Consider the following 13,869-nt stretch of genomic DNA (forward strand, 5'->3'; position numbering starts at 1 on the left):
CACACAGGCGTACGCACGCACACACTATTGTTTATTAAAAGAAGTGATTGTTATTTGTCCCTGTGTTACGCTGTTATTCTTAGTTATTCTGACAGATTTTTTTTGCATTATTTCATAAATGTATGCCAGAAAAGGTGCAAGGTTGGTCTTAAATTTCATTGGACGTGGTCTTAAAAAGGTCTTAAAAAGTCTTAAATTTGAGTGGAAAATATCTTTGTTTGTGGTGACTTTTTAGTGATTTAACAATGATAATATTCACACCTACTACATTGTATCTCTCACCTCTTAGTACAGTACACGCTGGTAAATACTTAAAGATCCTTGGGCAAGGTCTTTTGTCTGGTCCATAGACCTGGCTGAAAACTGAAGGGGGCAGAGCATTTGCAGTCAGGACCCTGAGATCCTGGAATGATCTGCCTGAACAAATCAGACTGGTTGAATCAGGGATCTGATCTGCAGGTTGAACACTTCCAACTCACTTTGTTTATAGGCTTAGGGTTCATAGTTAGTTAATACTGAATGAAAATATTGGTGGATCGTTAAAAGTGGTGACGGATGACCACACATGGTTTCACTTTTCAGTTTACTTATGTTAGTGAATTAACCATTTTTGGTAAATGGAGTTACAGTTGGATTTGGCAGGAAAGGCTTTGCTGTTTGAGGAGTTGTCAAAGAAACTGAGCTGCTGGAGAACTGATCCCCCTGAATAAACACTTCCATGAACAAATCAAAACTGCTGCAGGCATAGATACAAATCCAGCTCAGTGCTTTCATCAGGGTGTACTACTGTTACTGTTACTGCTAAACAATATCCAGCTGAAGAGCCTCGATTTAAGGAAGCAACAATTCATCACTTAAAGATTCAAACCAACTTTGATGTAGAAATTAATTTTATTATGACTATTTGATAAAAACATTCACATTAAAGAAACACAATTATTATTGTTGTCACTTACCTCATCAAAACATCCATCTTTTCAGAGTTTTCATGGTACTAAGGCTAAAAACATACTTTACATGATTTTGAACTGTACTTCACATTTTAACACCCACAAGATGCTTGCACAATGTACGTATTTTCGACATTTTCAGTCCATGAAGTACAGGGTTAAAGAGCGGTTGGCAAGTCAGAAAGTATACTGACAAAAAAATTTGCAACATGTTTGGTACACTGTTCATATCAAACCTGCCCTGCACAGTTTCAAAGAAACAACCAAAAGCAAAGTTGAGCAGAGAAGCCAGGTGAGGTGTGCAGGTGCTGACGGCTTTCTGTCTCGTCTGTTTAGAGCCGGAGAAACAGACGTTGAGAATCTTTATGTAAGTGTAAAGAATTAAAATTATAAGAGCAAAGACTAATGTGAACATGTAAATAAGTCCATAAGCATTATTTATTGTGGTATCATAGCAGGCCAGCTTGACGATAGAGTAGTTGTCACAGAATACTTTGTGAATGATGTTCCCACACAGCTGTAAACGGGCACTCAAATATATCATGATGGCAACTTCAATTATTGGGCACAACCATATGAGAAAAATAAGCATGGAAACCTTTTGAGATGTCATGCGTGTGTTATATTGTAGAGGATAACATATAGCAAGATATCTGTCATAAGACATGACGGCTAGGTTACAAAATTGTACATTTGCGTATGTATACAGACAGAAAATCTGCAGGAAACAAAGAGAAGCAGAAACAGTGTGAATGTCAGAGAGAATCTGAGTCAGAAGGAACGGAAAGAAACCTGCACTACCAACCAGTTCATTTACAAACAGACTGCACAGGAACAAGAACATAGGTTCATGTAAGCTCCTGTTCATACAGATAAGAGCAATAAGAACAACATTGGCACCAACAATTAAAACATATAATAACAAAACAATCATGAAAATTAAATATCTTAAAGTCCCAGTGTCAAAGAAGGCAGCAAGTGTGAACTGTGAAACACCTGTAGAGTTTAACATGATCCTCCTTTTGGTTCACAACACATCAGTTAAACATTTTGTTGGTTTTCACAATACGAGTTTTAATAGTCAACTTTAATGATTATTGTCAACCGACAGCAAACAAACAATATTCAGTCTAACAGTAGAGAAATTCAATTTGATGAAAAAATGTATTTGACACATTAACTCACCATTTAATTATATAAATTCTGTGTAATGCTCTGCTGAGAGTTTACAGAACTCAACACTGTGAGTCTTATCTGCGCTGTGAGTTCCTCCTTACTGAAATGAAACTCCTTCTTTTAAACTTTTCATAGCTGCAGTCATGATGTCAGGCTGCTGCAGCAACAAGAGTTCGAAAACACAGTTACTTTTTTTCAGAAGATTCAGAAAAAACAAATTTGGACCAAAGGGAATATTTCAAAGTGATTCCTGTAGACATCATATATATTATTTATTTTACATGGGAACTATGTCGTGGAACAACATTTCACACACATGCCAGAAGTTTATTACTTTACTCACTGTACATGCTAACATTCATGTTTTGATGGTGGGGGAAACCCATGCAGACCCATGTGGAGAACATTCAAAACTCTGCACAGAAATTCCCTGCCAAGTTGGACCTTGTTGCTGTGAGGCAACAGTGCTAATCACTGTGGCACCGTGCTGCCGCGAACTAATGAATGCCACGAATTGCTGATGTTCTGGACACTGAAAAGATGTTCTTTAGAAATGCCTGTTAACACTATTTAAGAGCCTGTCAAGAGAATAAACTAGAAGAAAAGGATTACAAAAAGACTGCACAGGAACTTGTACAGAGGTTCATGTAAGCTTCTGTTCATACAGATAACCACAATGAGCAGCAGGTTGGAAAAGAAGATTAAACAATATAAACACAAGGCAACCGTGAAATATACGTTTTTAAAATGCCCGCTGCTGACGTAGGCAACCAGCGCCAAATATGAAACCTGTGTAGAGTTTATCATTAGCCTCTTTGTTACTCATATTGCATTTTGTTATGGATTTGTAAACAGTTAACTGTTGTAAAGCTGCACTTGTGTTGCACAACATGCAGCCAAAGCATCATACACAACTTAGAAGTCAGTGTAATAACAAAGTAATAATCAGGGTTAAATCATTATCATGAAAACAGACGTAGCACAGTTAGCTACTCTGAAGCTCATCTCTCTTGTGACATTGTGTGGAACCTTGCAGAGGGGACATTATTGATTAAACATAGTTTGTTATCGTTTAGGAGGAAACCATTCCCATTTCTTTATATGAAGAATAAAAGCAGGCGTTCTACATGATTTGATTTTTGCTGACGTTAATTAAACATGAGTATCAATAACTTGTGAGGTCACACTGCTGCTGTGGGTGTCCTCCATGTTCAAAAGTTTTAAAGCAGAGTTTCAGCTCAGTTCGGAGGGACTCACAGTACGACTGCAGCCGGACAACTGGTGAACGCTCAAATTCACACAAGGTTTCAAACTTAGTTTTGTCCTTTTGAACCTCAGCATTGAACAGACTTTGGAAAGAAAATGGTTTGTTTGGGGTTGTTTAACAAAATGATATCCATTGTGATGAATCTGTTTTGTGCTATTGTGTTGACCTCCACTTGTTTTGCACAAAGTGCAGCTAGAATATAGAGCACATATAAAAAAACAATATAACTACCAGTTTAATATGTGATGAAATTATTACTTTGTGGTACTGTGAACCAGATGGAGGATCAAGATGAACTCAACACAGGTTTCATTTTTCACACTGAGTGCCTACTTTGACACCGGGCTGTTTAAATACTTATATTTCATGATTGTTTTGTCTCTATATATTTTAATCATTTGTTCCAACCTGCTGCTCATTGTGGTTATCTGTATGAACAGGAGCTTACATGAACCTATGTACATGTTCCTGTGCAGTCTGTTTGTAAATGAACTGTTTGGTAGTTCAGGGTTGTTTCCGCTCCTTCTGACTCAGATTCTCTCTGACAGTCACACTGTTTCTGCTTCATTGTGTTACCTGCAGATTTTCTGTGTGTATTCTTATGGAGGTGTAGAACTTTTAAACTTAGCCGTCATGTCTTATGACAGATATCTTGCTATCTGTTATCCTCTACAATATAACACATTTATGACGTATAACAAGATTGCCATGCTTATTACTCTAATATGGTTACTCATGTTTCTTGTACATTCTTGTACAGCATCTTTGGTTGTTCCTTTACAGCTGTGTGGAAACATCATTAAAAAAGTGTACTGTGACTATCACTCTGTTGTCAAACTGGCCTGCTATGACACCACACTGAATAACATGTATGGACTCATTATTAGTGCCTTCTTTGTCTTTGGTCCTCTAATTGTAATCTTTTACACGTACATGAGGATCCTTAAAGTTTGTTTCTCCGGCTCTAAGCAGACGAGACAGAAAGCCGTCAGCACCTGCACACCTCACCTGGCTTCTCTGCTCAACTTCTGTTTTGGGGCTTGTTTTGAAATATTACAGAGCAGGTTTGATATGAACAGTGTTCCCAATATGTTGAGAATATTTTTATCTTTATACTTTCTTACATGTCCTCCACTCTTCAACCCTGTAATGTATGGGCTCAAACTGTCTAAAATCTGTGTCATATGTAAAAGTCTCATTACAAATGTAGGCTGTTAGTAGCGTACGGATTTGCCTATTTTCTTTAATGTTAATGGACCTTTGTATTATTTTAACCATGCATTGTGTTATAGTTTTAAAAATAGATTTATACTTGAGATTTGTGACTTGTGAAAAGTATTTATTTTAAATTGTTTTTCACATTAAGGAAATGTCTGACTAGCTGAATGTCGTTCCAACATTATGACATCATAGCCAACACATCTGGTTTGCACGGCCACAGGTGAGTGTACGCTGCAGCAACAGCACCGTGGTCAGCAACACCTGCAACTGCTGTGCCTTCTGTCATGACCTACATGTTTTAACAGTTGTGGTCAAAGTTTCCATCGACTCATAAAGAAAATATTCATCATGTCAGTCTTCAGTTGATTCCGACAGCTCTCATGTTTCTGTGATCAATGAGTGGAACACAAACTACTTTGTGAGAAATACATTCATAAAGTTTGATTCAATAATTTAATTTATTATAGGTCTTCTGAACATGAGACCACATCTGCTGGATCATAAATATACACACAGCAACTTGAATGATGCATTTTTCTGATTGTAGAAAGTTGTGTGAATCAGATTTGCTCTGTAGCATGGCCCAAGCGTGGTGCTGGTAGTGTTCTGCCGGGGGGAGGTTCTGCTGCCAGTGGAGCTGCTGCTCTATAGAAGGTAAATGGAATAATGAAGAAGAAGGATCATCTCCAAATTCTTCAGGAAAACCTGAAATCATCAGCAGCTGATTGGGTCTTGGGTGCAGTTGGGTGTGCAGCAGTCACGTTGTGGATGGCAGCAGAAACAAACCTCCTTGAGCAGAAATGGATAAAGAAAAGGGTTTGAATGACAAGTTCAGCTTCAAAGCTGCCAGATGGTTCTCTGCACAAGAACAAAGTTATTTGCATTTACTGTCGATGTGAACTGAGTTACCACCGGAGTACGTCCAGTCTCAAATACCACTTGCTGGCCAGGACACAGCTGATGCAGAGAGCCCTCCTCCCCCTCTTAGTCCACGCTGATAGTTTAAAACAGACGCCTGAACAACTCTACATGAGACAGACGGTCTACAGTGATAACTAAACAGGTGGCTGCAGCTTGCAGGCTGATAAACACTGTTTATTAACCTTTACAAGTGTAAAGCTGGACACTACATTGTGTTAGTATTACTGAGGAGTGTTACATTCAGGTCAGTGTGTCCGTCTGTTGTTGCTTGTTGAGTTTGTCATGTTTTGCTTTCAGCATATTTTTTGAGCGTGCGGTTCCTTTGAGGTTATTCTGGAGAATATACTGGACAGTATCTGCTGTTTTGGATTGTTGCAACAATAATAAACACATATTTGCATAAAGCACATTTGTCCACTCCCATGTTGATAAGAGTATTGAAAACTTGAAAAATATCCCTTCAAGGTTCATTTGGAACAGATAAAAAATGTCTGATTAATTTGCGATGAATCGCGAGTTAACTATGGACGATCATGCAATTAATCGCAATTAAATATTTGAATCGATTGACAACCCTAATATATTTATATATATAATATACATATATAATATTTACAATATGATATTATATATGTTTGTATAATAACTGTACACAAAGGAAATAATCTCTAAATGCGAAGTCTCTGCCATCAAAATAGAGGATGCTGGACTGACCACAGCAAACTTCATCAGGCTCCTGAAAACGCACCTTGACAGGTGACTCACTTGATGATGTTAAAGCTTATGTGCCATTGAACGGTTCGTTCAAGTGAAACTGTTCACCGTTCCATATTAATATGCTTCAGCCTGAAATATGAGCGACGTTGGGATCAGCTGGCTGCGGACAGGCCGACGTTTGAAACAAATTAAATGAAAAATTACAAATCTTAATTGCGTCACTGAGTGTATTCCCTCAGTGCATCATCCACTGAACACCACACACACACAAGCTGCAACAAGTACACTGCCTTTGGCTGATAGCTGAGGGTTTTCTGAGCCGATGCAGGGGTCACTAATGGGTCAACAGCGGGCTCGGTCCGGACTCAGACGCCGTCCTATCCGACCTATAACTGATACATTTTTGAGAATTATTCAATTGTGATGGAGTTCTTCTTTTTGATTGGTGCAGCTTTTCTAGCCTTGACAGCTCACTGGTTTAGCGGCTCACAGACCAGTTGCACGTGTCGTACATCATATCACGTGATGCTAATCAGCCAATCAAATCTGTGCATTCAGAAAAGCAGTGGCTGCTCGAGTCAGTGAGTGAGTAACACAGACAAGAGACAATAACCGAGTCAGACCAGATGTATTTCACATGGCGTGCTCTAAAAAGAGAGAAGTGAACAACAAATGCAGAATACTCGGCACTTTGAGCAAACAAGCCCACTCAAATCCACATTAAGAGCACAGGACATGAAGTCAGCTTTCTTCACTGTGAACTTTATTAAACCAGAATATAACTCCAGGCTCAGCACTGAGAACCTACGCATGTGTATGATGATGGCTCTGAGGTTTCTGTTTTTTTTCCTGTTAAAGGGGTTTATACAACAACAGGAGGTGTAGAGAGATTGAAAAGACCTCTGATGCAATGCAGTTTGTTATTTTGAGCATGAAGGCCGAGGCCGTTTGATTGTTGTAACTCCAGCATCAATTCATTGAATATAAAGTGTAACTTTTAGGTGATGGACACTGCGAGAGAGATTTCTGAACATTTTCCCGTCACACAGCTGGAGCCACAGAGACACAGGTGACTGCTGGTAATGCTGCTGCTGCTGAAAGTGGAACGACTACACTAACATCGGATTTTGGTGCCACATAGAAATAAAATACACCCGTCAGCCACAACAGGACTAACAGGTGAAGTGAGCGACACTGCTCATCCTGTTACAGTGCAATGTTCTGCAATGCAGTTTCAGAACATTGCACCCTAACCCTTCAGTTCTACTACAGCTTATGTCTCAGTCTGACCCAACATGGTGCATGCTCCCATTAATAAATGTGTTGTACAGATTTATTGATAGTATTGTGATTGATTGTTCCTCTACAAGCAAAACAGGTCAAATATTTGGATTAATTGAATTTATTGAATTGAATTTATTTATTTAGTCAAAATAGAACAAAATGCACAACTCTACAATAGAATACTTGAAAGGTCTGGTTAAACAATGCTAATAAATACATCTGTGAAAAAACACATCAATAGCCGACATTTGATATGAGATTTTTACTTATGACACGGATTTTGGACATTTTCAGGCCGTACATTACAGGGTTAAAAAGTGGCTGGCATGTAAGAAAATATAATGATAGAAAAATTCGCAACATATTGGGTAAACTTTTCATATTAAACCTGCTCTGTAATAACTCAAAGCTAGCTCCAATAGAAAAGTTAAAGAGGGAAGCAAGGTGAGGTGTGCAGGTACTGACGGCTTTCTGTCTCGTCTGTTTAGAGCCAGAAAAACACACTAGAAGAATCTTAACGTATGTGTAAATAATAAAAATTAAAGCACCGACGATTGTGCCGAAAGATGCGAGGAGTCCATATATATTAACTGCATGGTCATCTGAGCACGCCAGCTTGACAACAGAGTGGCTATCACAGTAAACTTTAAGAATGACGTTCCCACACAACTGTGAATGGGAATTCAAATATATGATCACAATGCATGCAAGCAAAGGATATAACCATGTTAAAGCAATAAGCATGGCAATCTTGTTAAATGTCATACGTGTGTTATATTGTAGAGGACAACAGATAGCAAGATATCTGTCATAAGACATGACGGCTAAGTTTAAATATTCAACAGCTCCATAAGTGTGCACACAATAAATCTGCAGGTGACAAAGAGAAGCAGAAACAGTGTGAATGTCAGAGAGAATCTGAGTCAGCAGGAGCGGAAACAACCCTGAACTACCATACAGTTCATTTACAAACAGACTGCACAGGAACATGTACATAGGTTCATGTAAGCTCCTGTTCATACAGATAACCACAATGAGCAGAAGATTTGCACTGACAATAAAAATATATAAACACATGACAATCATAAAATATAAGTATTTCAAAGTTCCATTGTCAAAGTAGGCAGCAAGAATGAAATATGAAACCTGTGTAGAGTTTATCATGATCCTCCTGTAGGTTCATAAACCTTATATTGGACATGCAAAGCAATAATTGTATAAACTTTTATTATTGATTTGATAAAAATTAACAATCTTCAACTTGGATTTGTTGGACCAAAGTTGAACTTAAAGCACACATGAACATAAGTCAATGTAGTAATGCTAAACACATTGATGATCACAGAAACAATGTAAAAAACAACCCTAAATGGAGCATTTTCCTTTTAAAACCACAGTAATGTTTGGGTTAAGACTTGTCTGTAACATTGTGTGAATTTGAGCGTTCACCTGTTGTCCTGCTGTACTCATACTGTGAGCCCCTCACAACTGAGCTGATACTCTGCTCTGACTTCTTTTAAAGTTAAAGACAGAGGACAACTACAGCGCCAGTGTGACCTCATTATGTCATGCCAAACGGGAAAGGTCCCACTGGTTCATACTGTTTAGTTATTGTCAACAGAAAGTCAAAAATCTCACCCAACCCTGAAGGAAGTGTCGGCGTCTAATAATAATAATAATAATAATAATAATAATAATAATAATTAAAGCTGCAAGCAGTGATGAACGATTTGGAGAAAACAGCCTTTGAATGTCATGTAAACTGGATGATGTTTGTCGTCACAGCACATAGCTGAGCGAAAGATAGCGCCTCAGTAAGCTTGTCAGAAATGCATGTATGTGTTATGTGTGAGAGAAAGTGTGTGTGTGTGTGTGTCTTTTGGTTTCACTTCTGTTTTGTTGTGCTTGCTTTTATTGTGTGAAGCTCTTTGTGCTACATTGTATTTGTATTAAATGTGCGATATAAATGACGTCTGATTGATTGATATCAGGCTGACCCACAACACAACGTAGCCACCTAGTGGACAGTTTGTGTCCAACACACACCACACGTTGACATGGCTCTGTCAGTGGCCAAGCATTGAAAGTTCAGACTGTCATGCCCACCAGGAATAACGTAGGCGAAAGCTTTTTACAACTTTTCATCATCAAGGTATGAGGATGAGTCTTAGTGACTGTGAAGTCTGTGGCGTTAAATCTGTAGGGCAAGTTAATTAAAGTACGAGCCATGGAAATTGGTGGAAATGGCTGCAACATCTCAACTTTGAACCAAAATGGCAAACTTCCCGTTGGACTGAGGTTGTGGGTCCAAGAGGCTTTGTTGTGCGTTTGGTCACGATACTTATGCGTGCCGAAATTCGTTAGTGTATGTGCATGTAGGAGGCGGGGCTTCAAGTTTGACAAAATGGCCGCTGTGAACCAAAATGGCCGACTTCCTGTTGGACTGAGGGTTTCGGTGCCGAGGGGTATTTTGTGCGTCTGGTCATGATACATATGTATATCGGAGGCAAAAGCTTTTGACAAGGTGTCATCATCAAGGTCTGAAGATGATATTTAGTGAGTGTGAAGTCTGTGGCGTTAAATCTGTAGGACAAGTGAAATAAAGTACGAGGCGTAGAAATGAAAAAAACTTAATGGGAAAAGCCATAAGGGGGCGTGAGGGGGCGCTACTGAGCTATCGTGCTGCACATGAGGGCAGTTGTAGTATCGAATTAACGTACTCATGTGTAACGAGCTACGGGCCAAATCTGGTGACCCATGACTCATGCAGCCAGTGTAGTTATATGATCCCAACATGATTTTGAGTCAATTGATCACATGACCTGGAAGCTATTGAGCTAACATGCTAATATTTACATGCAAAAATTTATAAAAAATAATAAAAATTACTAAAAAATATTTAGAGATGTAAAACGTAAAAACAAGAGGTGTATCTCATGCAGCCAGTGTAGTTACATGATCCCACACTGATTTTGAGTCAATTGATCACATGACCTGGAAGCTATTGAGCTAAAATGCTAATATTTGCTAAAAATGCTAATATCTACACATAAAAATTAATAAAAAATATTTAGAGATGTAAAACGTAAAAACAAGAGGTGTATCTCATGCAGCCAGTGTAGTTACATGATCCCAACATGATTTTGAGTCAATTGGCCACATGACCTGGAAGCTATTGAGCTAACATGCTAATATTTACATATAATAATGAATAAAAAATTATAAAAATTACTAAAAAATATGAAAAGATGTAAAATGTAAAAACAAGAGGCGTATCTCATGCAGCCAGTGTAGTTACATGATCCCAACATGATTTTGAGTCAATTGATAACATGACCTGGGAGCTATTGAGCTAAAATACCAATATTTACACATAAAAATTAATAAAAATTTATAATAATTAAAACTGCAAGCAGTGATGAACGGGCCCTCGCCCTCCCACGTACGTTGGGCTGTGGCGCCGTCGGAGGCCTGTGCGCACAGATGTGTGCTAGCCCGTTGCCTGTGGAAATGTCCTACCTCAATGGGATTCGTGTCACACAAAACACAACAGTGACATCTTCAGTGACTTCCTGTATCCAGTGGGTGGCGCTATGGATATGACGCAGTTTTGATGCAGAGACGTATTCAGGGTCAGCCCCTCTACATGTATGAGCAATTTGTTGCAGATGGGAAATTGTATGTTGAAGTTATCAGGACTTCCTGCTTGATGGCGAACGATTGAATTTGAAGGAAAATGGCGGACTTCCTGTTGGACTGAGGGTATGTGTCCAAGAGGGTATTTTGTGCATCTGGTCATAATACATATGCGTACTGACCTTCGTTAATATGTGTGTAGGAGGCGGAGCTTCAAGTTTGAAATATTACAGGGGGCGCTATGGAGCCATTTGTTCACTTATCACAGTATTAATGCAAAGACCTATTCAGGGACAAACTCTCTACAATTGTGACCAATTTGGTGTAGATGGTAAAGGACTTCTTGTGCGATGGCGAAGGATTGAATTGACTGCACCGCCACGCCCACCAAGCACAACACAAGCTGTTGAAGGTCTGAGGATGCTACTGAGTGAATGTGAAGTCTGTGGTGTTAACTCTGTAGGATGAGTTAGTTAAAGTACAAGGCATAGACATGTTGGGTCAGTACAGAATGGGAAAAGCCATAAGGGGGTCATCGAAATTGATCGCACTGCCACAGCCACCAGGAATAACGTAGGCAAAAGCTTTTCACAACTTTCATCATCAAGGCATGAGGATGATACTTAGTGACTGGGAAGTCTGTGGGGTTAAACCTGTAGGCCAAGTTAAACAATGTACAAGGCTTAGAAATGGGTTCCTACAGAATAGGAAAAGCCATAAGGGGTGTTGCAAAGTTGAACACACTGCCACGCCCACCAGGTATAACGTAGGCAAAAGCTTTTCACAAGGTGTCATCATCAAGTTCTGAAGATGATATTTAGTGAGTATGAAGTCTGTTGCACGAGATTCGTGCTCGGACCCTAATAATAAGTAAATATATACACCGATCAGCCACAACATTAAAACCACTGTCAGGTGACGTGAATAACATTGATCATCTCATCACAATGCGATGTTCTGCTGGGAAACGCACCACCCATCCAAACACTGTTGTGGACCAAGTACACCCCCTCATCACAACAACACTACCCGATGGCAGTGGCCCCCCAGCAGGACAATGTGCCCTGACACACACAAACACTGCTCAGGAGCAGCTGGAGGAACACAATAAAGGCCCCGAGGTGTTGACCGGGCCTCCAAATTCCCCAGATCCCGATCTGATGGAGCATCTGTAAGACGTGCTGGAGCAGGTCTGATCCATGGAGGCCCCACCCCCCAACATACAGGACCCAGAGGATCCACTATAAAACGCCCTGGTGCCAGACACCACAGGACCCCCTCAGAGGTCTGAAGTCCATGTCTGCACAAGGGGAACCTTCACAACATTAGTAATGCCTGATCGGTGTGTGTGTGTGTATATATTTATAATCCACACACACAAGAACATTGACAACTCTTGATCGAGTTCTCGCAACAATCAAAATGCGATGCTGTGGTCACAAATAGCATCCAGTAGGCTCCAATCAGAGCATTAATGGATGAATGTGGGTCTCACCACAGGTACCAATAGAGTTCATACTTTGGCAGCTGTACACCTCTGATATGTGTCAGACCTGCCAAAATGAAAAACCATCCACATCTAGAAGTCTAGCTCCCAAGAACAACAGTGTTGTGTAGTTTGGTTCATTCCAAGATAGGTGGACAGATCATCCACACTGTCTGGAAAGAAGGTTGTGAAGAGCCTAAAGAAGGTTGGTACAGAGCCAAACTCAATCACAGTGTCTGTAAAGGAGATGCTCACAAAATTCAAAAATGAATGGCCTACCCCGTCAGTTCAAAGCTTTACAGCCACCAACATGAGACCTCCCAAGATTCCTGTGGCCACTGCTGGTGTGATCCAGCTGTAAATAATCAGTCATTTAGATTTCTACAGCCCAGATTGCAGATTGGTGTCAGAACGTGAGGCACACACTTTATTTAGACTGTTGATTTAGAATAAAGTAAAACTGAGAAGAACCTCAGAAAAAGAAACGGAGGAATACAATCGGTGTTGAGAATATTAAGAGTTTGCCTGGGTTTAACCACCAGGAAAAGCAGAAGAAACACAATGACAAGGGCTGCAGATGGAGGTTCAGGTGGTGGAAGAAGAGGACAGGCATGCCAAGCTATAAATGTGAAATTGCAATACAGCTTGAAGAGTGGGGAGAGTATGGATGGGAGCTGGGAGGACATGTGGTATTTGGAGGGACATTGAATTGAAGGTTCTCTCTGGTTTGTCCACGGTGTCCAACCGACACAAACAAGTCTCCACATATAGAAATTGACAGATAATCCCTGAAGCGTCCACTATGATGGACCTGCCGAAACCCTCATCCTGCCAACTGAGCATGAACACCATGTCCTGTTGGCCAACGAGAAAAGTTAAAGCCAAAGAACATCTCCAAAGCAGAGTCCTTCACTTCAGCTCCCTGACTTCATTTCCATCCACTACATTTTGTCCATTAGGATCCCAAATTGTGTCATACGTCACATCAATATGGAAATCAAGTTCACAAAGTGCAGTCTATCTTGGATCTTTGGGTGGTTTTGGGGTTAATTAACAAATTGGATGAGATGAGGATTTAAACCCCAACCTACATGCAAAACTTCATTACTCTGAGATTATTTTATTGTGATTAAAATCATTGAAACAAGTCTGTCACTCTAATTAACTTTAAGATTGTCATACTGGCACTGACTTGTCAAATTAGTTATTTC

General features: G+C 39.8%; 2 protein-coding genes across 2 annotated transcripts; one reads left to right on the forward strand and one right to left on the reverse strand.

Moving 5' to 3' along the window:
* Positions 1–1,035: 1,035 nt before the first annotated feature.
* LOC311255699 (olfactory receptor 52D1-like) lies at positions 1,036–9,098 on the reverse strand (the record flags this gene model as incomplete). Its single annotated transcript, XM_084350348.1, has 3 exons — positions 1,036–1,668; positions 8,407–8,587; positions 9,094–9,098. 3 exons carry the CDS (start codon positions 9,096–9,098, stop codon positions 1,036–1,038), a joined length of 819 nt encoding a protein of 272 aa, XP_084206474.1.
* Positions 3,685–4,611, forward strand: LOC311255681 (olfactory receptor 11A1-like; the record flags this gene model as incomplete). Its single annotated transcript, XM_084350330.1, has 1 exon — positions 3,685–4,611. The coding sequence occupies one exon, from the start codon at positions 3,685–3,687 to the stop codon at positions 4,609–4,611; it is 927 nt and encodes a 308-aa protein (XP_084206456.1).
* Positions 9,099–13,869: the final 4,771 nt, after the last annotated feature.

This window comes from Pagrus pagrus, assembly GCF_965226575.1.
Source record: "Pagrus pagrus genome assembly, chromosome: 4".
NCBI classification, from domain to species: Eukaryota; Metazoa; Chordata; class Actinopteri; order Spariformes; family Sparidae; genus Pagrus; species Pagrus pagrus.